The sequence below is a fragment of the Acanthaster planci genome, linkage group LG06 (genome assembly GCF_054643075.1).
Source record: "Acanthaster planci isolate LZ-2023a linkage group LG06, COTS_SCS, whole genome shotgun sequence".
In the NCBI taxonomy this organism is placed as follows: Eukaryota; Metazoa; Echinodermata; class Asteroidea; order Valvatida; family Acanthasteridae; genus Acanthaster; species Acanthaster planci.
Window position 1 is genome coordinate 1,860,381 of NC_141782.1, and position 27,818 is coordinate 1,888,198.

At 42.0% G+C, this 27,818-nt stretch overlaps 2 protein-coding genes across 3 annotated transcripts; both read left to right on the forward strand.

Moving 5' to 3' along the window:
* The first annotated feature begins 626 nt into the window (after nucleotides 1–626).
* On the forward strand, nucleotides 627–12,774 carry LOC110973726 (nuclear factor of activated T-cells, cytoplasmic 4-like). Of its 2 annotated transcripts, XM_022224770.2 has the most exons (12): nucleotides 627–842; nucleotides 2,104–2,172; nucleotides 3,040–3,622; nucleotides 3,808–4,003; nucleotides 4,127–4,326; nucleotides 4,441–4,613; nucleotides 4,731–4,924; nucleotides 5,026–5,164; nucleotides 8,268–8,324; nucleotides 8,580–8,786; nucleotides 8,948–9,211; nucleotides 10,890–12,774. In XM_022224770.2, exons 1-12 carry the CDS (start codon nucleotides 761–763, stop codon nucleotides 10,910–10,912), a joined length of 2,187 nt encoding a protein of 728 aa, XP_022080462.2. In that variant the 5' UTR covers nucleotides 627–760; the 3' UTR covers nucleotides 10,913–12,774. The 2 variants fall into 2 exon arrangements, with proteins under 2 accessions (XP_022080462.2, XP_022080463.2); XM_022224771.2 differs by lacking the exon at nucleotides 8,948–9,211.
* A 360-nt stretch (nucleotides 12,775–13,134) lies between these two features.
* On the forward strand, nucleotides 13,135–27,461 carry mettl3 (methyltransferase like 3). The gene is made up of 15 exons (XM_022224780.2): nucleotides 13,135–13,482; nucleotides 14,857–15,059; nucleotides 16,574–16,647; nucleotides 17,206–17,272; nucleotides 19,036–19,121; nucleotides 20,267–20,420; nucleotides 21,001–21,091; nucleotides 21,528–21,607; nucleotides 22,058–22,094; nucleotides 22,264–22,319; nucleotides 22,816–22,926; nucleotides 23,697–23,884; nucleotides 24,326–24,473; nucleotides 24,878–25,056; nucleotides 25,868–27,461. The coding sequence occupies exons 1-15, from the start codon at nucleotides 13,341–13,343 to the stop codon at nucleotides 25,995–25,997; spliced, it is 1,746 nt and encodes a 581-aa protein (XP_022080472.2). The 5' UTR covers nucleotides 13,135–13,340; the 3' UTR covers nucleotides 25,998–27,461.
* The last annotated feature ends 357 nt before the right edge of the window (nucleotides 27,462–27,818 follow it).

A 27,818-nucleotide genomic window follows, 5' to 3' on the forward strand; every position in this document is an offset into this window, starting at 1 on the left:
GGGGTAGTGGTGGCTGACACCAGGGCAGGCACACAGATCACGTGATAGCTAAACGAACGCTCTTGAGTAAGTTTGACTACTTACACGTGTAAGCTAATCGAACGCACCCAATTGGTTATCTTGATCAATTTTGATGAACCGATAAAGTGTATTTATAATCATGATATTTTCAGCTAATGAGGAGAAAAAGAAAAAATCTGGAATTGATAACCGTCACATTGAGTGGCAGACATGGAACACCATATGTTCTCTCAGTAAGTTGAGATAGTTTGTTGAGATGTGAGATTAATGACTTGCAAAATTAAGTATTTTTTCTGTGTTTTACTAGGCAAAACAGTTACATTGGTGACAAAAGGCACGACAGACAGAGGATTATAGTAATTAGAAATAAGGTGAAAAAAAATTGAAAATTGTAGTCGAAAATTGATGCATTACGTCAGTTACTATATAAAACTCACGCTCCTGTTGCTCGATGCCATTTACGTCAAAGATCACGTGGTCACTGAAGATAACGTCAATGCAAATGAAGATAAAAATATCACTGAACTCTCCAATGGGCTTTCAGGAAAATGACGTAAGACATACGCCTTCCTTGCACACCCATGATACAAGCCAATAAGAAGCGACCCTTCACGTGTTCATTTCTTGTTGTCGCGGCGAAGGGAACAGACGTACCTGGAAGTCTCTGCGTCCTCGAGCGACAGATTTTCGAAAGTTTACATAAAATTCTACCAACCAAGGTTGAAGCGGCGCCTATACCATGCCGATACTTTCTTTGGAGTCCTTAGGGCTGGACGTGTTACGAGTAGAAGACCTAAATTCTCTCAATAACTGCTCTAAAGGTGCGTGTTGAAATTGTTTTCTTGAATTCTCCCAAATTCCAGTCATGCCGGCATGCCACTGCTAGTTTGCCTTTATTTCCCTCCCTGTTGGAGTGAATTTTGGACCGTAAGTTAGAGTGATTAGTTTTTCATTGCTCACAGAAAGCAGTGTCTTGCAAAATCAGAAGGTAGTGAAAAATTTCAATAGCTTTGGACACTGAAGTAAATTATAAGCGTGTTTCATCATCTTTGTGGCTGGTTGTGCTGTCGACACAGTAATGGCGCCGAAAAACGCAATGTGGGCGTGGCCTGGTGGACGGCCACTATGCTAATGAGATGTAACGAGGCACTAACCAATCAACAATCGGGGTCTTTCTGGGACCCCGCGGTCGCATTCCAGACATTGCTCAATGTCTTTGTGAACGTACAGACTACAGCAGAAACGAAATGATTGACAGTTATAGGGGAAATGATTTGATGTAAAATTGTGAGCATAGAACGCGCGCTACGAATAGAAATAGAATGGGCTTTCTTAATGAAAGTGCATGGAACGTCAAACATAAGACAAATATGATAACAGAATTTGCTTGGGCCTTTTTTTTCGCAGTGGCTGTTGATACAGCAGCTGTAACGCATCTCCCATTTTCTATCGGTACGGCTGTGCAACTGCGCAAGCGCGCCACTTAAAGTGCAGATTTCCCTTTAAAAAAAAAATCCTCTAAAGCTTCCGATGAGAAAAGGAAAAAGGATTTCTGCCATGGCCTATACAATTAGAAACCAGCATAAAAAAAAAACAATTATGCTATAAAACATGAAATTTAGACCAAAAAAAAGTCCAAGCGCGGATTCGAACTCACACACCAGTGGTTCCAAACCTTCCAACTTGATTGCTCAGCCACAAGCATTCAGGGATTCAGTTAATTTTAAAATATATATTATCCATTGTGATGATCAGCTTCGTCATCGCACTTGTGTAGTTCAGTACCGTAATAATAGTAACGATAGCCACTTCGTTTTTTTTCTCCTGGGAGTTACGCCTAATTAAATGAAAATCCATAATTGTGCCTATTTCAATATCACTATCCAGAAAATCACTATCAGAAAAATGGAAAGAATTCCACAGGCCTTCTGGGGACTCCTCTGATTTGTCCGTGTAGTTGACATGTCAGCCACCTGAAAGGAGTAAAATGCCCTGAAATGTCATCAACTTTAGCAGGAAACTATTGAGATAAACTTGGGAAGCACGTTTTCATGTTATATATTGTCTTCTGTTTTGTTGCAGGGTTCACGTTTACGTTAGGAAATGGTCAGCACTCGATCTCTGGCAATAACTGCCCATCCATAAAGACTGGTAAGAGTGGTCCATTTTCACTTGAAATTCTGAGCTGTTACACTTGTGGAATGTGTTAACAATTTGATGTATATAGAAAGTATTTTATGATTAGTTGCTCTTTTGGATTCTGTAGTTTAACTTTGTATTAAAAAGTCCAAACTTGTGATTGTAACAGTTTAGTTTTTGAAACCTTGAAAGTCTGGCTGGAAAAGTCAGGATTCATGTAGCTCTTTGAGAAAAAAGGTGTAGCTGTACTGTCTGTTCTTTGATGACAATTCTAATGCATGAGGTGCATGATTGCCTTCTGAAGCTGCTTACTTTTCAGCCCCAAGCTGTTTTTCAAAGAATGTGTGAACAAAAGCAACCTCAGGTTTTGTTAACAAAGTTGCCAGGCCTACCAACAACTGCCGCTTTTTTTGCTTGAACCAATTACTGAAGTAAAGCCATAGTGATTTTTTTACGTAAGTGTACTAAATTTGTTCAATTGAATTCTTATTTCTTTAGCACAATAATAACTACACGTATGTTACTTGCATGTTAATGTATCCGAGAAGTGATGTGTCTGGTGTTGATTTGCTAATAAAACTTACACAAGTCTGAACTAAGTAATTTAATTTTGTGTTATTGAGTGTTGAGTAACTATGCAAATGTAATGGTGTTGGGTTCTTGGCCTCATTGGAAGTTGAGATGTACAAGGCAGCTGTCGTTTAGTTGCAGTTGCTTTCTTAAAAATGAAGTGCAAATAAATGAAAACCAACAACCCTTGCATTTGTGTTTATGTGGTGTTCCCACCCTTGAAGGTAGCCTGAGGAGAAGTGTTTTGGTAGTTGAAGGACACAACCTGATAGTATCTGCCTTTATATCTGAATTTTATGAAATATCCAGATCTTACAATGAACGAGGCAACTTCAGACCTATCCTCAGTGAAGTCCGAAACTGCAAACTTGGCTCAATGTCAAGAATTTAACCCGTTCTTGTCAAACGACAAGGTAAGTGACAGCTTGGCCCTCCTGATGGCCAGTCAAATCTCTCAGAGTTGCGAGACTGAGGCAGTTGGCAGCCCAGAGTCCAGCTCGTGTGCCGTCGCATCACCCATGTCCACCAGTTCCCCAAGTGAACCCTCAAGCCCATTCAGCCTGGACTGTTCAAGCACAGCTTCATCTCCAGTTATCGAAAGCACACACCATCTCTGCTTTGATGAAGACACTATCAGCTCCCTAGCATCGTTGTTGGACGACGACGTAAATAACAACGATCCCGGATTTTGGGAAGAGGAGCCTAAAGCAAAAGTACGACGGACTTCCATTTCCCAGTTATCACCTGGCTCTGTAGCCCAGGTTCCAAGAAGTCCAGTGGGAGGTTTCGACTTTGGACTGGCAGTCTCTGACCCCAGTTTCATGTGTACAACCTTCAACCTAGAAGGTGCTTCTACAGAAAACGGAAACTGCTCTGTACCAGTCAGAACCAGGTACAGTTAAGGTGTCCATCCTCGGGCCCATTCATTCTTTGTAAAGATTCACACGTGAAACGCGTAGAAGTTGACGTGTGGATCTTTTTGTTTGTGTTGTTATTAACCCGTCTTCCTCCCATCCAGGAAAACTGAACAAGGTTGCAAGAGATTTTGACTATCAAGTTTGTTAATTGATCCAACAGTACCAAACCGAGTAGTCAACGCAAAGCAGCCAAGTCCAAGCCTCCTAGTTTGAACCTGTCCTTCCCAAACAGCGATGCGGGTGCTCAACTGTCTGTACTTATTCAGCCCGAGAAGCACCACCGAGCAAGATACCTCACAGAGGGCAGCCGTGGCAGTGTCAAAGATGAATCACAACAGGCATTTCCCACCTTGAAGGTAAGCCCCATTTGCTCATATCTGGAGATGAGATTTTTTTTTTAGGTAGTTTGCTGTTCATTATGTGATTCCTTTATTTATTCATATTACCAAAATGTAAACTGGTTCTTTTACACACAACAGCTTGATGGAGTGACTGAAGGTGTGACATTGCATGTCTTTGTTGCGTCGGACCAAGGCAAAATAAAACCACATGGCTACTACCAAGCATGCAAAGTGACGGGCAGGAATACAACCCCATGTAAAGAGATCGATATTGATGGGACAACCGTCATAGAGATACCTTGGGAGAACACTGGCAATACTGGCAGTATGGAGATCAGGTACAATCTTTCAATATACTCTTTGTTTTCAAACTCGCTCAAAATTGCAACACTTTCAGTTAACTCGAGCAGCTAAGTTTAATATTTCGTTCCCCGGTTCATTTCTGTGTTTAGTATTGACTGCGTTGGTATTCTGAAGTTGAGGAATGCGGACGTTGAGCAGAGAATAGGACTAGCAAGGTCAAAGAGGAAAAGTACTACAGTGCGTCTTGTATTCAGAGTCTTCATGAAGAGGCCTGATGGTTCCAACACAGTACTGCAGGAAATTTCCTCGCCCATCTGCTGCAGTAAGTAAAGTACATGCGATAAGTTGTCACCCGGACTGAAACTGTCGTGGAGCATGTTCAGCTTTTTTGATGGGTAGATTTTCTGCTGAGAACTGTTTCAATCTTTTTTGTCAACAGCTCAGCCGCTTGGCCACCCTGAGATAGTCAAGAAGAGCATGGCATGCTGCTCCGTCAAAGGAGACGAGGATCTGTTCATTATTGGCAAAAACTTCATAGCCAAACACACCAAGGTGAAGCTGCAGGAACTCTGCCCTCTTGGGAAAGTCCTCTGGGAAGGCAACTGTGAGATGGACAAAACACTTTTCCACAATGTAAGTCATTCCTTGGGTGATTGGAATTCTTGTTTAGATGAATTGAGATGGTTATATGTTTGACATTGACTTGCTATTCCTTTTTTTTTTTCTTTTTGCAGACCCACATTGTGTGCAAAGTACCACCTTACAAAACTCTGGACATTGATAGACCTAAAGAAGTCTATCTGGTTGTTACGAGCGGTCCAAACAAAACCAGTGAGCTCTATGCTCATCCCTTCAACTACATGCCATTGACTGGTAAGTAAAAGAGTCCATGCTGTGCTTGGATGCAGTGATATGCTATGGTCGTATCAGAAACTTTCACTTCTGTCATGTCGGTGTAATTGCCGATTCGCTGCCATGCATCTACATCGTTTTTAAGTGGAAAACTACCATTAATTGAAACAGCCAAGTTGAATTTTGCATCCGCATAAAAATAACCTCAAATTTTGAGAAATGTTTCAATAACGTTGGAGAGGTTCTGGCAAAACATTTCATTACTTCCGCTTTATACATTTTTGCGGAATGTTTGAATAAGGCGTGTTGATACCTGCTGCTGATTGTTGGTTTTAATGTCTGTAAATTGCTCTAATTCGGCCAAACAGATGCATGGGACACAAGTGGAATTTTCTTGGATTTGCAAGATGCATGAAGTTGGATTCATTACAATTTTAGCAGTTACCAGGCGGAATTTAAGGCTGTCAACAGTTGAGGAAGTTGTTTGAATTGGCATAAATCAGGAGTAGGAGGCGAAAATTAATCCGACATTTTACAAGGGAAATCCAGTGGTTGCCGCGCATGGTGAATTATACTAAATGCCAAAGTTTAGCTCTTTCAGCTCAATTTGAAAGTAACTGCTGGAATTGGGATGCATGCATTTATTTCTTTAATTACATTGCCATGAAGCAATTCAGCAGGAGTTACAAAAGCCTTGAAGTCTGAAGTGGTATTATTTCAACTTGCATCCCATTGATATCATCAAGCATCCATTTTTGAAAATATCACTGAGAAAAGCCCTCACTGGATCAAATTGTTGATCAATTGGTTGTATACGGTGCCTGCGATGGACCCTGCTGTTTTGTGCAATGGGCAAGGAGTTAAAACTTGTAAATCCAATACGGCCTTATTTTGAGTGATGAAATTTACTATTCTGTCATTGTATCAACTGTAAGAAAATCCAAACCAATCTCTGCAAAATCGAAGTGTAAAGATGCTATTCGGTCTGAAACATAATTTGGAAAATTAGTTTTGAAAGTTCAAGTGAAATCAGGTCTGACAAACAATTGATGCAATGACCAGTTCATTTTTTTTGGCAGTGATCAATGTTGAAACTGGTCAGTTTTATACTTCGTTTATTTTTTTAAAATAAAAATTTACCTCGTGTGAAATATTAAACCAATTCATATTTTAAATACAGTTACAAAGTTATTCATTTGCTAGCTACACTTTCTAAGTCGAAAACTGAGTTAGTAAACTCGGTTGAAAAATTGGAACAGTTTTAACATTGATCGCTTGGGGAGAAATAAAAAAAGTGGAAAGTGCTTCGCAGACTGTACACCACCAAAATTTTTAGTTGAATCTTTATAAACGTCTTATGAGTGCTTTATAAAAAAGGAGCCAAATATAAAATGCATAACAAAAAGCAACCCCAAAATAAAAGATAGTTGTCAATTCATTGTTATTGAAAAGAAAAGTGAGTTCCATTTGACCAAAAGAGTTTCCTCTTTGAAACTGAAAACCGTTCATTCACTGCGTAATGAACTGACTTCAGAACATACTCGCTCAAATATAAAGCACATTTTGCTGAGCACATTTCATCTTCATTTCTTGTTCATCGTCCAAGTTGTTACCCATGATGTAGTCTGTCCTGGGGAAGGGTTGTTCAGGAAAAAGTGGGGTGGGTTTTTATTCATCAATGAACTCTGCTCTTCCCTTCAGATTTGTTTGCCCTTGCGGCTTAAAGCACACATTGTGCTGTGCTTCCCATAGCACTTGGCTGCGGCGTTAACTAGCTGTTAACGTTCATCCAGGCCCACAGTTGGATCACGGCTCAACAGTACAGTACAGTCAAATATCTTTGGTTATTCTTACTGAGACCTATGCTTGGAGTTGCTGAGAGAGGCAATGGAAAACATTAGTGCTGATGGTAGTCGCTGAACATTGTCCCTTATCCATGTTGCAGAAATGTTTATGTAATAAAAAAAGGTTCAGAGGCCGTTACCTGGTCAGCCATGTTCATGACTACATTGTTTTATGGAAAAACAACATCAGCATTATGGTTTTCTTTTGCTTTGCTACTCAAGCAAAGGTTGATGTATTGAAATACTGTTCAAACTACTTTTGAAAATGGCTTAAAGTAGTTTCAAACCCACTCGGCAAGGAAATTGACAAAACATCTGATTTTTCAAAGACGGGAAGATAGCCTTTGTTATAAATGCAATTTAATTGCAATGTTGACTGGAGAAAGGAAACATGTTGGCTTAATTTTGGCAATTCCATTTGAGCTGATCTATTACAAAAAAATAGTGCTATGAAACGAGGAATGTTTTGGTGCACCGTTAACATTTTGGGCTTGTAGGAGCAGAGACTTTGACCTAGTGACGTGCATATTAATTTGAGAGCTTTGTTTTTTTTGCAGAGAGACTGAGAAGTCTAGGCCTCGGCATAACTCTTTTTTTCCCAAACAGGTTCTTTACGTCAAGCAGCGAAGAGTGAACTGCTCTTATTTTCCTCTTGACTATGACAACTTTCCAAAACAAAACCAAAGTAATAAAAGAAGGGACAAAGAAGTATAGAAGTGGTGGGTTGTCCAAGTGTGGACAATGGTGCATGTTTTTTTAAAGATTGATCCATGAACAGATATTTCAAATCATGAGGCAAGTTTTTAATGGTGGTAGCTTATAATTCAAGGTAGTAATTTGAAATCAGTTTGTCTCATTATTTGATGATGTTCATGAAACCTGCATTGTCCCACAGGCCATTTAACTTTTCTGATTTCGATAACCAGAAAAACCACTCGGTTACAAACTTGACACAAAAGGCACATTGATACCGTGTTTTTTCTCCTACAAGATTCTGTTTTTGTTTTGTGGAATTATATGAAGGTTCCTACAACTTGCGCTAATTTCTGCATTAAACTCAAACCAAAGAAATACTATCATTATGCTTTCTGTCAAGTATTATTGGCCTGTGGTTGATGCTGGGTCTTGCTAACAACTTGAGAAATTTCAGGACTTAGTTTATCAGAATTTGGTTTTGTTTTGGAGATTTGACCTGACGATCCCTGCCTTTCTATTTCCATCTCATGGAAAACCGAGCATTACTACTTGGCTAATTCATTCTATTCCCACCTTGTCAACAGAATCTGAAAGGAAACCAGAGAGTATTCCCATGCAGTTGCCATTGGGTAATGTTACAGGTGAGTGGATCCCAGTGTTTATCAAACAAACATTTAACTATGCTCGAGTTCAGAGCTTGCACAGGTTATGAATTAGTTCATTTATAGTGAACTTGAGACACTGATGGCCTCCCTAATTCTTGGAAATTGGGATACAGACAGCTGCGCCTTACCGTAGTTACCTTTATATTGGACCACATCCTATGTAAAAGTTATGGCACAAATTGTTTACTGCATTTTCAGACTGCCTAAGAAAAGTGCATTTTCTTTATCCAGCCGTCAATGTACCCGAAACTGTTGAGACTGCTTCGTCGCCTGTGATGCAGCCAGTGCAACAGAGTGTGCCTCAAGCCGTGGCCCTCGGGATTGACGGAGGAAAGAGCTTTGCAGACACACTGAAAGCAGCTGCACAACTTGAACTTAAAAGCCCTGGACTTCTTGCTAAGTTGGCTCGTCAGAATTCCACCGCATCAAGTTTTCTTGGTAGGTGAAGCACTCATTTCTTGACTTCCATTGCAGGAAGCACCGGCCGCTCCTTCAATTACATTGCAGGAAGCGCCACAGGGCTTTCAGTTCAGGATCCATTTTGTCCTCCCATTCATGGTAAAACTAATGCTGCATTAATTTTGACCGTATTTTTCTAGGGCTGATAGTGGACTCGAGCGGCACTGCAGCTATGGCTCTGGGACAGCCAGTGTTAAAAGAACTTATGCAGTTAGGCATTGTTGACGTTAAAGTGACAAATAACGAAGATGAAGTGGGCATGATGAACAATGAGGAAAAGGGGTTGGTTATAGAGGAAGGTACTTCTGAGGAGGCGTCACCCGATGACATTGAAAATTTCCTTGCCTGGTGGAAGGAACAAGCTCACTTCAATGGGACTGTCCCAACTGCGACTTTGGATGATGGTATGATATGATTATAAATAACCAGACCAGGGCAATTGAAGGATGGGAAGCCAAGACACTTCGTAACCATCTGTTCAATTTGACTGAAATCTGGTTATCTGTACTTTATTGCCTACTGAGTCATAGCATTAAACATCTCTTAACGTTCTTGTCCCACTGTAGGGAGCCAGACTTCACATGAGATTACCCTAATGATTTTGATTCTTGTGTTTCATCAGAACAGGAACATGTGTACAATGAGGGTAAAAGCAACCAGCCCCAATAATGTGGGGCCATTGCCGTATTCTCTAAAACTACAGGCATTTAGATACTTAATAATCCCTTTTTTTTTTGCCACAGTGATACAGTACTTGTCCTTTGCAGGATCAATGAGATGGGTTGTTTTGCATGGCAGGAGTAACAATCCTGACAGCAGTGTGGTAACTTCGTGGAAAGCAAAATCTAGAAAAAACTTTTCATACAATCTTGGATTCTGTTAAAAATAGACACCGAGTTGGTCAGAAATTGTACATTTCTTCTAGATTTTGTTACACCATGGCCTTACTGCATTGCCTAGATGTGCCTGTCTATTTGATTACTGTACTTCAACACATTCATCTCTTGGTTACAAAATGTAGCCTCTGACTCTCCAAAATTACTCACTCAACAGCATGGTTTGCTTAATGATACTAAAAGGACTATACAGGCCTACCTCCCTTGCACTTCAATGGCCATCCACAATTTTGTAAAATAACATGTACCGCATGATGTGTTTAGAAAAGAGTTTAAGACTTGGGATGTATTATACACTACATTTGGAATGTCATTTTTTGCCGTTACAGAACTTTTGTTCCATTTAGCATGATAGAGAATTACTTTCTTGGGCAGTGCTGTGTTACGTGAAAGCGCACTAAGGTCCCTCATGGAAAACACTTATGTGGTGGTTGACACTATGGGGCATCAAACATTGTTCAGTGTCCCAAGTGAAGCATGCGCCACAATCAAAGTGTTGGATCAGGGTAGATAGAGGAATGTTCCCTGATAGAGAATTCCCAGGCCTTGAGAAAAAGGGAAAGCCTGTGAACTTTTACCCATTGCAATGAGTCTATAGTACACAAGGATATAGCATCTTCTCTCCTGTGTGTTTCACTAACTTATTTTCTAAGGTAGACATGAATGTGGATGAGATACAGTTATTCAGTAGCAAACCATGAAGAACATCTCCCATGATTGATATCATTATTGAAAAAAAGCATGATTACTTTCACCATCACTCTCTTTCCCTTACTATTGTGAGCAGAAGGGATTTTTCTGTGTGTGCGAATCGCAAGTAAACCTTTAAACTGGGTGTAGTCAAAGGAGAGCATGTATTTCTCAGAATGGTACAAGTTACATGGTGTCTGTATTTAACCCCAAGTAGCCTTTGTATAATAAGTGGTGGAGCTTGGAGCCCTGTGTACAGTTTTGTAGGATATATACCACCTTCCACTGGGCAGATCACACTTGTGATAACTGAATAATAATGCTAACACTTTCTTCCTGTTGAACATAGGAAATGTCAACGTGTGTTGTCTTTCCTTCCCATGGCATTGTTCACACCTTCAGATCTTCTTGTGTGTTTGGTGTCAGGTTTTCTTCATTTCCCGAGTTGCTTTGATTCTGATTGTTCTTTGTTTTCACTTTCTCCCCCCCCCCACAGTTTCATCCGTTCTTTCATTGTAGAGGATTCAGTGGCAACCGACGTTTGCGCGGCATCTGACTTCAACAGTAAGAGTAGATGAGAGAACACTGTAAATATTGTATATTAACCTATAACCTTAAGAGGGGCAATCGCATTGCCAACGTATGTGTACATGTCTTTTTGTATTTAGTTTTGTAAATGCATTCTTGCTTAGCAGAACCTTGAATGTACAGAGCCGATTATATTAAGCCAGAGGATTTCATTGTCTCTTAACCCCACGCAACAAAAGATACAGAAACCAATGACGAAAAATTAAAGAGATTTATAGTATCATTTTTCACAACCACACCCTCAGTTCACATGGTGATCATGCTGTAAATGAGTACGCTTACCAGTTTTAAGGTTGCCAAGGGTTTTTGACCATCATTTTTTTGGCAGGTGAATGTACATTTGTAAATAGTCTGAATTGCTATATGTTTATTGTTCGCAAAGCGTGTTTGTATTGTTACATACAGCATAAATATTTAAAACAACTGGTTGTCAACCTCGTAAGCAGAAATGTTTCTGTTGGTGCATAGGGTGAAGCAGTGTATTGCTTTTCATTGCCCCCGCCCCATTTTTCATTTACGTATATTCTGTAACGCAATGTATAATGTATCAAAGTACTCAAATATTTGGATGTATCTAATATTGAATTCGTTTACTGGAAGATACTTTTTCAATCAAAACATTTTCACTAAGCCAAATTCTCTACACTTGGTACTTGCTGTAGCCATTGTCTTTGCAGCGTCAATAACCAAAGAGGTTGCAATTATTTATGCTTAAGAACAGGAAGATATTTGGGGGACGTTGACTTCCAGTAGAAGAGAGAAATGCCGTACTTTGGTGAAATTTACAAAACAAGTTTGGTGTGACTTCAACTCAAGTCCACTCTTGCCCGATTAAAAATTGTATTTTGTGTTGACCCAAATCACAGATGAACAAATACATTGACCATGTGACTTGGCAACTTGACCTGGAAGTGGGATTCCCATGAAATAATGTGGATCTAGTTGTTTCAATTCTCTTGCGAAGGGCATGTTGATGCTTTTAAGAGCTTTGGAAATCAGCAAGACAGCTGTTAAAAAACTAGGCGAAGAAATTGAGGTGTGTAAAAAAATGCTTGAAAAAAGAAATACTTCAGTAGTGCACTTGGTAAAAGCACTTACAAATTGCATGAAAACGCCATGAAGTGGAAAACTACCTTAATTCATGTAAACGCATAAGGGTTTCAGAAACGCAAAATTTGTAAAGTTCAACATTGACTTGAACTTCTCAAGCAATATCCAGCAGCTTGAAATTCATTTCGTAGTGCCAGGTCACATGCCTTTTGTCAAGGACTTTGTTTTTCAGAAATGTCATATACATGTACTCGGCTTCCGTCCCTTTATAAGACAGATTGGTTGTATAATTTGGTTCACAGCTTTTGTACTATTTAAAAGATGGAAGGGGAAAACAGGGTACTTGAATTTTCTTGTCAAGTTTAATGCCCGATTTTTGTACGTCGGACATCTTTTTCCCATCTGACACTGGAAGTTAGACATGTTCTGTTTCACACTGGAGTAGGTTTTTTTTTGTGAAACTCTAAACTTAGATGTTCGAAGTGTGAACTGTTTTTCACATCTTTCCCCCTGGATGCAACATGAAAGTACTTGTGCTTTGACCAGACGCTGTCATGTCACATTGGTTTTTAATAGCTTGAATTTTTTTTTTCTGATCCATGGAATCACTCTGAAGAATCTTGTAAAAGACTCATAACCAACGTACATTTTACTAATTTGCCCGCCGCTGGTTCTTTTGCTCTGTAAACAGCCTTGCAGTTACTGAATAAAAGTGATCGTGCATCGTCATTGCAAAATTGGAATGTGGCGTAATCGTGTGATATTTTCTTGTCTACCGTTCGGTCCCCTTGTATCCCTTGATTGATCGCTATGTCAAGTTCAATTCACCGAACCCCTTCCTTGGGCAAAGTTTGTAAACAGCGTGGTTACCCGAACACACTGAAGTCCTGAGGGGATGGGAAAACACACGGGCGTTGCTAGACTATTGAAGGGGGGGTGGCTGCCGCGATGTAAAACGAGTGTGCTGCACCCTTTCCCCTCATCTTCCTTCTTTTCCCGACAAAACTCCCCCTAGCGACGCACGTGGGAGAACATTTCTGTCGGTCAACTGGGTGGGTATCTGCGTGTTCCAGGAGCTGGCTGTATCTGTTGGAGCTGGTATGGAAAGACGCGGAAACGTAGCTCGTTTCGAACAACATGGCTAGTGTGGTCGGAAAGGATTTATAGAGGGCGCACTCTGACCATGCACGAAAACAAGTGTGTACAATGTAGTATACATGTGTACTGTGCATGTGGCCGTGCAATTTAGCAAATGTTAAGCCGTGTTCATATGTGATCTGACTTACTGTAGAAAGGTTAAGGTTTCAAAATGTCAGACACCTGGAGTGATATTCAGGCAGTCAAACGCCGTCAAGAAAATCTCAGAGAGCGTTTGCAGCGCAGAAAAAAAGAGCGACAGAACCTTGGCTTGAGTAGCCAAAGCGACGGCAGTTCAAACGCAGTGATAGCAGGTAGGCCCAAGGCTAAGCATTCTTGTCAGCTGCTTGTGGTCGCAGCATGGAGGTAGAAATGGTCGGAGGTTGTCTTATTTCGTTTATTGCACTCACGTCTGTGCTCCATTCACTTTGTACAGAGATTTGCATGTTTTTCTGCAACAGGCATGTTGTTTGTTTTTGTTGCAACAGGCATGACAGAATAAAAATAACTGAAACCTTTTCGGAACAGTGTGGGAAATATTCATATCGCATAAATAATGAAATTTCTGGCATATTTCATGTAATTGTAAAGGTTAAAATAAGAGATTAGTCAACAATTTAGATTTTCCACATAGACATGATAGACTACAAGCACAACACTATGACTACCCCCAGAACTGTGGGGTCCGGCATCGCTCCTCTCCCTTCTGGGAGAGGAGTCGACGTCCGACCCCACACATGCCACACTTCTGGGGGGTAGCACAACGCTATTTTTGCTCCTTTGAGTTTCGATTGTGAAATATGGAATAGCCACCAATTGACTATTCAGAGAGCCAAATCCAGATTCAAGGATGTCATCCCCACCACGAGCATGCTAAGTTGGTCAACCATTATGACCATGGCCAAAGAATCAATAGTGTAGTGATCCCCAGGGGCGGATTCAGGAATTTTTCTTGGGGGGGAGGGCAGGCCTGGGATTCTTTTAAATGTCTCATTTTAGTGAACAAGCGGAAACGGTGGTGAAACATTATTTTTATTCATGACTTAGGTGGACATTGTTTAAATTAGAGTGGCATTGGTGCATTATTTTCCCCTCTTTGTATCTCTGTTGTTTTGCACTTTTGGTCTCATGCCTGGATCCGCGCCTGCCTGCTTTTCTCAAGTCAAAGAACCAAGGACTTAGATTTACATGGTTTTTATAATTAGGCCTATATATCTTTTCTCTCTGCTCGGCCGTTGTCGAAGTCATGCTTGTGCAGTAACATTGTGTTTAAAAATAAATTCAGTCATTGTTTAAACATCTTGGAAAGAATGTTGGCTGACCCCACTTTAGAAAACAAAGTCTAATGTTACGGGGAGTCAAGAAACAAGACACCATGGGTTTTTATATTTTATTGATTTGTCGAATAAAAAGATATGGGTTCTGCGTGATTTTCTAGGTTGGGTCGGGTGATTGGAAACACAGCTATTTTTTGTTTGGCCTTATTGAAACTGTAGGGTTGCAGCCGTGCTTGACTGTGTTTGGACACTCAGGATGATCGTGTCTATACAAAAATCAAAACCCTGCGCTCTTCCTACAAAAATCAATCCTGCAGAAGTAATTTTCCGTTCTGTTACAGGAACAGGGGTCCGCAACTACACCATTCCCAATTTCCAGAGAAAATAACGTTTAGTCCCTTTCAATCTCAGATGTCTCAACCAGCCCAGGGACTCCCTTTCAGTCTGGGGCATCTCTCTCCAGAAGCGACACCAGCAGTCCTCTCACGGTGGTCCCAGCCTCTGCTGAACCAAAGCTGGATCCTCGAACTGAGAAGAAGCTGCTTGAAAGGCTGTGTGATCACTCTCTGTCGCTCCCTGTGGACTCGGACAGCTTACACTCTTCCCTCAGCAAGGTAGCCCTGTCAATTTACGGTAGTTGGTCCAACGTGATTGGTGTAGGGGAAAGTCAATTTTGACATCACGTTTAGGATACAAATAACTCCTGGGCAGGAAAATCTCATAGAAAGTAATGCATCATTGGTGCCACGAACATAACACATCATACTATACGAACGACTGTTCAACTCAGGAAACTGCATGAGAGATTGTCCACTTGGCAAATGAAGAAAACGACGGCCTTCTCTCGCGCAGTCAACACCTCATCTCGTCTGTTTGCAAGGGTTTTTTTTTTGTCACTTGCTACTGTTAGGAATTTCTCATGCTTGTCCATGCCTATTTACCGTGAAGGGAAGCAAATACTTCAGGCCAATGCCTTTTACTGCTTACATTGGCAAACTATGTTAGTAATGCTAACCAATGATCTAGTAAAAATTTAGTTATCTTTTCTGCAAGTGACTTTGCCCACCCAGCTTCTACGCCCCAAAAAATGCAATATTAAGCTCAATTACAGAATACCCCACCACCCGGCATGACCCACCTCCTGGGCGGCTGCAAGGTCAAAATGTCACAGCATTCCCATGGGGATTTTCCGCCTCATGCCCTCGTAACCAGTGATTTCAGGGATGTACTGTATTTCCGAGTGCTGGGGTGTTCTGCAATTACTCCCAATGTTATAAAAGGGGTCTGGGAAGACACCGCACTCATGCAGCCGCATAAAGAACAGAAACAATTCATGTCAGCTTTTCCCATTGGACAGTCCGACGGCAATGCGGTAGAAGCATGAATCTCCTTGTAATTCCTGATAGCCTAATTCCATAATTTCAACATATTTGGGGCTGCAGAGCCTTCCTCTGTTTCACCGAGACCGTCGAGTGGTAAGCACACTAAAAAATTAACCTTAACCCCCGAGGGAAAAGTTGCTTAATCAGTGGCATGTTCTTGGGTCGGCCGCTCGAAGGCCGGGTACAAACAACCAGTTACCGATGGTAGTTAGTGACAAGCAACATACAACATGCCGGCGTCCATGTAGGCTACGTTATTCGAGAGTTAATGTTTGGATGGGCTGAATTATTTTCTATATAAACAGGAACATTCATTTCGGTGTTACGGAAATAATTAATGTTAATTTTGCAAAACTTCCCATTGTCTATCTCTCTACTTTTGCAGCTGTTCAAAAATCAAAAATCTCACGAGTTTTTCCGTGTGTTCCTGTAAAACCCTGACGAGGAGGTGGTGTGTGATCCTGTTCCGAGAACAGTGTTCTTGAGTCGTGTTCCCGCCGTTCGAGCGCGAGAACAAGAAACCCGTGTCAAGAACAGGCCGCCCAAACTTGACCATCAAGAAAAAAACGCTCCATGCGCGTGGAACTGTTTGCTTAAGCATTACCATGATATTTTGTTATTGTAAACACAACATTTTCACGTGAGCTGTTGAGCCGCGTTGTGAAATTGGGCCCACATTGGTCACAGCAATGCTAGTCTTATTAGCTTTTTACTGTACTTGCCAGTCTTTTTCTCCTACTTGCCAGATTCTAGCTCATGATGTGTCCCAGGCGAGCGTGGAAAGTTTGCTACAGAAGTTCCTTGCCCAGGAACTCATCACGTGAGTACAAATATCGCTGAATGCCCGAGCGTACATTAACCCTAACCCTCCAGCCTACTTTGGCTAGAAACCCTGCCAGACACCTCAGTCTGCATCATTTGCCAAAGTGGCTTACCTGCCCAGTGTAACAAGATCCACCAGTTCTACTCTCCCCAAGGCCAAATAGCCTGGGGGTCTGTGGTTGCCAGTTACCACACTATCCAACAGTGGCATTGTTCAATAGGACTAGCTGCCATTGTCTCAACATAGCCAGTGTGTGCCACTGCTGTTGATTGCCAAGTGCATCAAAGTGCATCAAACTTTTCACTTGGTGCACTGTGCTGCATGTGGCAGGGTTAGGGTTAATGAGTAATCGTGCTCCACTCGTTTCTAAATATAGCTCCTGCCAGTAAGTGTACACAAGTTTCTTTCCTTTTTTTTTTTTAAGTTGTTTGAAGTCATAATTTGGTGCATACAATTTAGCAGACCTACGCCATTCCAAATTTGTCATTTCCATTATGGAAAACTTGGTTGTTGTATCTTATAATTTGAAGATTTGAACCTATTTTTGTTCACTAGCGTCAGAGAGGGTAGTACAGCTGATGGGAAGCCATGTTTGGTTGTCGTCTCCGTGGAATACAGCAAGGTAGGAGGAGAAAAACAAACAAACAAACAAACAAACAAACAAACAAACACCCCCAACAACCCAACAAACAAACAAACAAACAAACACCCCCAACAAACCAACAAACAAACAAACAAACAAACAAACACCCCAACAAACAAACAAAATGCAAAAAAAAAACCACACACAAAAAAGAAAGAAATACAAATATGGAACTTAACCCCCCCTCAGCATTTTTTCTTCATATTGCCACAGCATATTTTTTTCATGAGCCAAGCCTTCAGGAGTTTTCCAGCAATTCTGCGCTTTAATTTTGACACCAAGTTTGTGAAAATTGGAGTATAGTGCCCATTTTTCCGAGACAGGTCAGCCAGAAATGTTGTCACTGTCGTGCTCAGTGCGCACGGGTGGCATTGAACTTCAAAAGACCATAACGACCAAACCACATGTCAGATCAAGTTGAAACGCAGCGTTTGTACTGATAAGGAGTGTGCCTGCCAAGTTTTAAAAAAAAACCAGGTGTGGGATGGCCGAGTTCGTAGGGGGTTGACCACTGTTGGGGGAAGGGGGCTATCACTGGCCCCAGCCGCCTACTTTTTCGACTAGAATGGCCTCCCACTTTTGGCAGGTTCTTTAATTGCTGATGCATGATGGTCTCACAAATGCCCCCCCCCACTTTGCACGTTGGTCCACGCAGCTGCGGGCACCTCTGTCCAAGAATATAGTGGGATATATTGAAAATCCCAGAGGAGATCGGGGTAACCGGAAATTCATAGGCCTTTTTACTAGGATGCGAAAGTCCTGATCAAAAATCCTTCAAACTCCTCAGACTGCGTCTGGGCAGAAATTGGATACAGCCTCCTTCTTTCAAAATTGCCCGGCTGTTACTGCTAGTATATTTGAGGTGGTGTCACTGATATGAAACAGTGTAGAATGAATTCTATTGTGCTCTAGGCATGTATTGTGTATGGCTGAGCATAAATGCACAACAGGTCTGGCTCAAGACCTTGACACAAAGCATCCTTGGAAATCAGCCACACATTTTTTTGCCATAGGGTGTCACTCCTTCGAAATCCTCCAACCTTCGTAAGGAGGTTTTGGGTGAGATTTGGGAAAGGTTAGGGTTATGACACTCTCGCGGGTTTTCCAGTGTCGGTGACAATGGCCACAAACCTTCTTTAGTATGAAAGCCTTTTTGAGGAAACCCTAGAACAATACTGTTTATTTTTCCATGGTGACAGTCGAAGCCATGACTGATCACTCTCATGATAAACAGACATTGCATGCCAGGATCAGATTGGGGCAACTTTTGTTCCATGTGAAGATATGGATGGAGAAGGCCTGTCATTTATACTGTAGTCCTCTCTGGAAATTTTCCCAATATAAAATATAAAATCCTGTGCATGGATTTTTACCTAACATGATAAAGCAGTGAATAACAAATGTTACCCCCCAGGTCAGTACTTACAGTTTGTGTGTGTGGAAATGGCATGTATTAACATTGATGTTGGATTACCTTAAATTCAAGTCCAAATCTTGATTTTCTTGGTACAAGAAGTACTTGGTCGAGGCCCCTATCCCTTGTTTTTGTGTTTTCTCTCAAGTCCGAGTGATGAAAAATACTCGTCAAGGTGGGAGTCTGAGTCACAGGCTAAAGTCCTTGACGCTGGTGTATGCGTGTACACATTTGATAGACTCAGGTCTTACTCCTCGCTCAAACAGAACTACAAATTGCACCGGCAGAAGTTGTGTTGCGTTTGAACTTGTTTCTCACTCGTTATCAGATCTCGGCCATGACGGTTGAGCTGAGTGATCGAGATCGAGGGGTCAGCCCCGCCTTGCCGTCAAGCAGAAAGAGGAAACGGGAAGGGTAAGTCGTCTTTAGTGACTTGCATGAAGGATGTTGGTAGGATTTCCGTGGCAACCACTCAGATGCTTAGAAATTTACCAGTTAGTTTTGGCCATCTGATTTGGTTGACCCTGACCTCAACTGAAGCTACAAGCTCTGGAACAAACACTGAGTGTACAGTATAAGTTGGTGTGAAGGCAAAACCCCAGATTAAAAATTAACATTTCCCCACCCAGACGTGAAAAAAATACCTCTTGGAAAATACTGCCCCTCATAAATGATAAGTAGTATAAAGTTCCTAAACCCATTCATTTAAGGCACTTATAGTACTTTTAGTGCATGGTACTTTAGCCCAAAGTACTACCCTGATGCAAAAAAAACCTCGTGGGAAAAACTGCTCTCCGTAAATGGTAACTAGTAAAGAGGTCCCTAACTTATTCATTTAAGGCACATGGAGTACTTTTAGTACAAGGCTCTTGTAGTACTTTTAGTACATGGTACTTTATAGCCCTAAGTACTACCCTGATGCAAAAAAAAACCTTGTGGGAAAAACTGCTCTCCGTAAATGGTAACTAGTAAAGAGGTCCCTAACTTATTCATTTAAGGCACATGGAGTACTTTTAGTACAAGGCTCTTGTAGTACTTTTAGTACATGGTACTTTATAGCCCAAAGTACTACCCTGACTGCAGTCATGATAATTTTGACATCAAAGTTGAAGGGACTAAAATACTAAGTAGTATTTTGTAGTGTAAGTATTTTATAGTGAATGGTTCAGAATTTATATCAGTATCTTGGTGACTGTCGTCTACAGACCTGTACGTGTATTAGGAGGATTTGATGGAGACCGGACTCTGCAAGGATCAAAGCGTCAGACCTGCCAACTTTCTCAAACAGACGTCGTTGAGATTTTTTCTCACTTAGTTCGTAATGTGCTGCATTTGTTGGCTCAAAAGGAGTCTTTGGAAATTGCTACACTAGGTTTTGGTACACTAGAATGTTGCGCGTCAAAGTGAAGGATCTTTCTCTACATAAACTGGTTAAGAGCTACCTCTTCTCTATAAGATTTATTCCGTTACTCAACTACAAGTGCTTGAAACATTCACCAGAGGACTCATGTCTGCAAAGCATTAAAAAATAGTTCCTTGTTCTCACTTTTCCCCCTAAGATCCCCCGGCCCCAAGGCCCAAGATGACGCCTCCAAAAACGCCAAGACTCCAGCCTCCAACGAGAAGCCGCAGAAGGAGGAGGGGCAGCTGGACGTGCAGAGGGAGGACAACCTGGAGAGCTTGCTGTCGGCCACGTCCTTCAAGGAGCAAGAGGTTGGTCGGCCGCATTGACCCCGGAGGAAGCAGAAGCCAGGATGGCGGTATACTAAGAAATCCCTGTCAGCGTGGCCAGTAGCTGTTGCCACCAGGGCTTCATCTAGGAATCAAATACCCGCCTGTCCTGTCCCAGCAAGGGTTGAAAAAAAACTGCCTGACCCCTCTCAGCAAAATTGTCGAAAATCGTTACGTCCTGGTGCCATCCGTGCTCATCTGTTTACAGATTTATGTTAAGGATTGTGCACTTCTTGTCCTTTTGACGGGGTAGCTAGACAAGACACTGAGCGTCCCAGCAAAAGGGTTCACAGGGTAGTCGGTGAAATCTTGCTGTGCGTACATAGGAGCGGGTAGGGAAACCATTGCATTGTTTTCTATCATGCATTATAAAGTTTAGTAGGATTGGTAATGTTTGGCAAAGACCTATTGCTTTGCCAGAACCAGTCAGCACTGGTTGTTTGGAAGACAGCTGCACTCTTTACGACAGTTCGTCAGACTTTAAGAGTAATAATGGAAGAATTGCATTGAGTTAATTGAGTAATTACCCTACTTAACTGCACTGATTGCAATTCTTTTCCAGAACAAAGAGATGGGACAAGAGTTGTTTGAGCTGTTAAGCATTCCCACGGCTAAGGAGCAGTCATTGGTTGAAAAATTCAAATCCCAAGGAGGTAATGACCAATCACAGTTTATAGTCCACAATTCCCTAATCCCAAGTGCAGTGTCAGTCCGTATCGTGCGCTCTGACTTTTGCCATGGAATGAGGCAATCGTGACCCAACCTCATTACATATGAGTCGCACGTCGTCAGAGCAGACTTTGAATGAGAGGCCTTTAAGAGAATCTAGCACCATTTGTTTCACCAGTGTACATGTAGTGTCCATTTTAATCAAGATGCCAAAATGGGCGAGACGCCCAAACAGAGAACTCGACTTGTTTTTTCCTCTAGACTCGTCTTGTGCTTCCGAGATCACTTTGAAAATTTACAGAAACTTGAAGAGATTTCGAATGCTCCAGGACACAATTATACACTGGGGCACAAGTTAGAAGCTAAAATCAGCCGCAAACTTTTCACGCACTTTCTCTGTTGTGTGGTTTCGTCTTCAAGGAACTGTGCAAGAATTCTGTGCGCATGGAACCCGAGCTGACTGCATTAAAGAAATGGGTGCCAATCACACGTGCAATAAGGTAACATCGAAAGCCCAGTTGCCAACAGTGACTGTTTACCCGGTAACCCGTACACGGATAACATCCTGGGTACCAGGGAAATCAAAAAGTTGATTGCGAATGGTTGCTGGCCAAACTTGGGCCAGCGTACCAGGATAATGTTGCAGTTAGTGTCTTAATTTACGGGCTGTGGCTTGGAGTCATGCATGCACCTATGGGAAGTAGCCGCAGTCGCCTACCCAGCGGCTTCCATAGGCGCAAGTATTATTTTTAAACCATAGCAGTGACATTCAGACACAGCCCTTGAAAGCAGTGCTTATGTATTTTCGCCACAAGGTCTGGCATCTGTACAGTTCATGCATCAACCCCGTTAGGAATCGTTTGGGTGCCACATTTTTCATTTCTTGATGGTCAGTGAGTAATTTTAACCAGTGGTGAATAAAGACATGACCTTCTTTTATCTTGTTTCAGCTCCACTTCAGACGACTCATAAACAAGCACACGGACGGTAAGTTGTCCCAAATTGCCTCATATCAGGGTGCCAAATCAAGTCCTCTCCAAGTACTTTTTAATTTCTGAGTACTGACTTTAAGTACTGTTTGTGCATGCTGTTTTCATGTTTCTAAAAAGTTAGTCCCTGTACATTTATTTTAACCTGTGATTGTCGTTCTTTCCAGAGTCACTCGGTGATTGTTCTTTCCTGAACACCTGTTTCCACATGGATACCTGCAAGGTATGCTGTGACATCTAAATACATATGACACGGTTAAACTACTTGGAGCAAGACTCAGGAAATTCATTTTATAGTTTTGTTTCCAGGTACATGTATCTGTCATGAAGGCAGAGGTTTCTTTTTTTTGGCCAAGAAACAAGAACAGGTTTTTTAATAGTCACTGTCTTTGATTTTCACGCAAATTGGCCAGGCGAGAATAAGTCATGGAACTGGGACAGAGGTTCATGCAGTATCCTTCTACAAACTACATAAATATTTTATTTAAGTGTATATTATGGAATATTTCTGAAAACGGAATCAAATATTTCTTTAAAAAAGACCCATTGCATTGTATGATGGAAGCCCATAGAAACTGCACTTCCTGTTTTGAAGAACCTCGGATGATTTCTTCAGAGCTTTATGCTTTGTTAAAGAAGGATCCAAATCAATTTCGCAGGAGATTCAAGTCACGGAAATCACACTTACTTGACCTGAGTTACATCTTTTAATACTGCAGTATGTGCACTATGAGATTGAGTACCCATCCAAGCCGGACAACGGCCAGCAAATTCTGGGCGCTCCGAGGGGCATCCGCAGCAACAGCAACGTGACCATGATCCCCGCCCAGGTAGGGCAGCAGGGTGCGGCTCAGTTTGGAGTCGGTCGTTGGGGATTGGGGGAGGATGAACACTCAGGTCATTCCATGAGTTTGGAGTATCAGTTTATAAGGGATGTTGTTGGAAGTCCCTGCAGCACTGTCGCGGCACAAGTCGTCTTCACTTCACCTTGACCACAGCTGATTATGAGGGCGGGACTGTGGTGAACTGCGTCCAATAACATACGTTAGTTTGGCGTATCAGTTTATAAGGGATGTTGTTGGAAGTCCCTGCAGCACTGTCGCGGCACAAGTCGTCTTCACTTCACCTTGCCCACAGCTGATTATGAGGGCGGAACGGTGGTGGACCGCGTCCAATAACATACCCAGTCTCTTGTGAAATCAGTGTCGAGTGGAAAGTTAGAAGAACAGTTTGGAACTCTGAAAACATGTGACTGAATGTTTGGAGGAAAATTTGACCTCAACTTTCCACGTCAGCCCTGGACTGTGTTCTAGCTTCTCTTCCCTGGTGATGAACCAGAAGTTTCTGTTCGGTGACAGTAATTGCAAATTAAGCAAATTAAGTACAACACTGTCGAAAAATTGGAATACCACATGATATATTATTATTCATGAGCTTATTAATATTGATGAGGGAATTAGCTACCGTTTGGAAAACCTGCAGTGGCCTGTGACTAGTCCTCTCTAATCTTCCTTAGACCAACATCGATGAGCAGTTCTTTTCAGTTGTATGGGTCCTGTTAACTTTTTGTCTCTTTCTTGTTTTGTTTGCTTGCTTGTAGTGGATCCAGTGTGACCTCCGACACCTGGACACGACCATTCTGGGCAAGTTTGCCGTCGTCATGGCAGACCCACCCTGGGACATCCACATGGAGCTGCCCTACGGGACCATGCAGGATGACGAAATGAGGCATCTCAACGTCCCCGTCTTGCAGGACGAGGGGTACATATTCCTCTGGGTCACCGGAAGGTGGGTATGATGCGGTCCTGTGGTGACTTACAAATGGAGCGAAGATTGCAGCGGAGAAGAGACAAAAGAATGCCTCGTACCTTGTCCTGGAGAAAGGACAAAGTTGACGAAATGCTCAGTACTTAGAACTGATCAGCCATGATCTACATTTGGAGTGCAGGTCGCCATCACACCCTGGACTGTAACGTACAAATTATTTTCAGCACGACTTGCAAGTTCAGCACAATGGAGACCACTTTGCTAATACACAGATGGAACTCAGAAAAGTTGATTTGCATTCAAATTGAAACAACTGGACTGTTTTTAAAACAGGCCCCCCCCCACCAGTCTCTGTTTTTCTTCGAGGTCAGTGTTTCGTCGAGTCCCTCAAGACTTACTTTTTCAAGATACGGTTTTCTTTTCTTTTCTTTCTTTCTTTTTTTTTTTTTTGCACAATCCAAGAGCCATGGAGTTGGGGCGCGAGTGCTTGAGCCTGTGGGGCTACGAGCGGACCGAGGAACTAATCTGGGTCAAGACCAACCAGTTGCAGAGGCTGATCCGGACGGGGCGAACAGGTCACTGGCTGAACCACGGGAAAGAACACTGCCTGGTATGTATCGAATGCATCAGTGTGTCTGTAGTAGGGTTTCAGCAAGCCACAGTATTCCAACAAAGGCGAACATTTAGTTGCAGGAATGAAGACAGAGTTTTGCCAAATTTGTCAATTTCTTGTTTTTTTGGTGTAATTCATACAAAAAAAAGTTCCACTGGGTGACTCCCCCATTGGATTTCACATAGAATGTGTTTGTTGTCGTCCAATCCCACGATGCAGGTGGAACATTGAACAGGTTTACATTAATCACAACTTGAAGATGAGGTCAACAGAAAGAAGATGTTGTCAGGAAATGGATAAAACCTAACATACTTTGGAGGCAGATGCAATTCCATGCCATTCAGTACTAGGCTTTTGATGTTTATGGTGGTGTTAAATTTGGACCATGTTTCCGTATTTAGGTTGGAAGGAAGGGCGATCCGAAGGGGTTTAACAAAGGTCTGGACTGTGATGTCATCGTTGCCGAGGTGAGGGAAACCAGCCACAAACCAGACGAGATCTACGGCCTGATTGAGAGACTCGCACCGGGCACCCGCAAGATCGAACTGTTTGGACGTGCCCACAACGTCCAACCAAATTGGTAAGACGAAGTCCCCACATCAAAACAAGCGGAAAACTCACCCCTCTTGGTGCTATTCCACAAGTTCTGCTGTGGTTAGGGAGTGTTCAAAAAAAATTGCAACGTCTCTGGACCAAACGGAACACTGCTTTAGGGAACCCTGTGAGTTCTCCTTGGGAAATTGCCATGCCCCAATGAGGAAGGGGCTGTTTCGGAGTAAATCCTACAAAGGCAATGATCACATTCCCCATTTGGGAACACATGTCTTGTTCCCAGTAGGAACAGCAGGTGTATCCAATTAGATTAAGCCAAGCTCCCAGTTGGAACCTTTTCCAGCGCTCCAGCTTATAGGGGGCCCCCTTGCTATCCGCAGGTTTACGCCGTTGCCCCTTTTGTTCCGAAATGGATCAGTTTAGAATAACTTCGTGCATCTGTGTTAGCGTGGCACAGCTAAACACGAGAAGACTGATCCACTGTGAACGAACTACTTCCCATTTGACAGTCGTACGAGTTCCACCGTACTTGGGTTAATTTTCCAGATTACCTTTACGCAAAGGTGAGTTCTTGTTTGAACTCACGAGTTTTGCGTGATTAGGGCTTTTTGAGTCAATTGAGACTTAGAGAAAATTGAGTATGCCATAATAGGTACGCATGTTACTGATGTCAGCACCAGATGAGATTTGACAAAGTAAAAAGTGGACTGCGGTTCTGACAAGGACAGGGATTTAATAAAATTGAATCGTTACACAGTTTTTTTTCCCAGGAAACTGACTTGTTTGTTAACTCCACTTTTGTGTGGTTATTTTTTGGGGGTTTTAATATTTGTTTTCAGGATTACACTCGGCAATCAGTTGGATGGAGTCCACCTCGTCGAACCCGATCTGATCGACCGCTTCAAAGAGGTGTATCCCGACTGGAACGCCATGATACCGCCTCAGAAAAAGGCAATTGCGAGCGCTTAGCTACATTAATACCTGAATTGAATGGAACCAAACTCCAACCGGCCATTTTGTTTGGCTTGGGCAAAGTTGAAAGGGTCCAGGCAGTGGATTTTCTGAGATGCACTTTTTGTGCAACTTTATACTCTTCTTCGAAGTAAGAAGACCATTTGACTTTTTTTTATACCCGGTAGTTGAGTGCACTGAAAAGTAAGTTATTTTGTCTGTTTTTAAAGTTCAAATTGTCCCTGATTTTCTGAACAGCAGAGGGGCAGAGGAATTTTGCATGCGGTGAGATTATGTGATCAGTCTCTTGTGAGCAGGTGTGGTTCTGCTAAGAATCGTTCTTAGAAGAACCGCACCTGCTCACAAAAGAGATTGATCACATGGTGTCACCACAAGCAACGTTCCTATTACTTGCGTCTGCATGAAAACCAATAAATTCCCAAATAGCATTTAAACTGGCAAAAGTTCAATAAATGTAAAGGTGCTTTTACATGGGCTGTACCAAAGAAATTTCCATCGCATGGACCTGTCAAGGAGCATTTCAAAACAGGCTCAAATTGTTCAAAAATACGGCAGGTTGTAATTTGAAGTATTTGCCCGCCAGGAGGAGCTTAGGCACAGCAGGGTAGCATTGCAGAGAGCAATGTTTAACCAGTTCAGTTCACTCGGCAGGGAAACCTGTCTCACCAAATATACTGTGCATGACATTTTGGTCTGTATTAAAGCGAGTATTTTCTTGTTTAAGTTCATTAACCTTTTGATTTCAAATTATCCAAGGGCAGATCCACATATTTTTTTTAAAAATAATGGGAGAAAGGCAAATTTTTGGTGTTTAATTTTCCTTCCCGCAAAAAGAGTGTTAAAAGGACCAAAATGTTGCCTCATTCTTTTGGGGGGGCCTTCCCTCCCCCCAAAATGGGCCTAGGTCCATCTTTAAATTAGCAAAAAAACCTTTTTTTGAAAAATTAGTTGAAAGGAACCATTACCGGCTGAGAATTTACGGTGAGCATTGCTGGTATTGGTGCCGGAAGCGGGCAGAGGGGGAGGCCTGTCGCCCCATCCACATTTTGACTGGGGGGCATGCCCCCCCCTACTTTTTGCAGGTCCTATTATTGGATGGGGCTCAGTGGATCGAGCCCTTAATGGCTGATGCCTTTATGGTCTAACAACTGCTCCCTCCCCACTATGAAAATCATTCTGCTGTGACTGGTGGTGCCACCGGAAATATATCTGGTTTTGAGAGGATTGAGAAGCAGGACTTTAGAGACTTTGAGACGAAGCGAAAACGTGCCCAAGAAAGAAAGTTTGAAACATACCCACTTTTTATGGAAATCAAAGTGTTGTAATTTTTCCCCCACATTTCTGGGTGCATTTTTTTTTATACCTTGTAAATCTTAAAGCATGTCTGCACTTCCATTGGTAGGTTACGAAATAGCAAAAATAGCATTGGAGTTGTGGAAGGTGATAAAATATTGAAAAACAGTTCTGTGTGTGCATATTCTTTCATTTTATAGGGAACAAAATTTGTTGTAAAAAGTAATTTAACATCTCTGCACCGTGTGAGTACTTTTTTCATCAGGGAAAATGTTAAAAGTACAATCGGCAAATGATAGGTGTGGCACAGTTCCATGTGTTGAAGGATGATTGAAATAGTTTCTTACGCGGGAATGACATATTGCTCATGAATTTCAAATCGTTTGAGTACAGAACCATGCCCTAACTAAGATTTTTCTTGATGATGAAATCCTCTTCTCGGGGGAAAAAGTGGCATTAAACGACTGGCTCTAACTTCCAAGGTGCAGTCCACTAATTCAAGCCCCATTGAAAACAGTGTAAAAT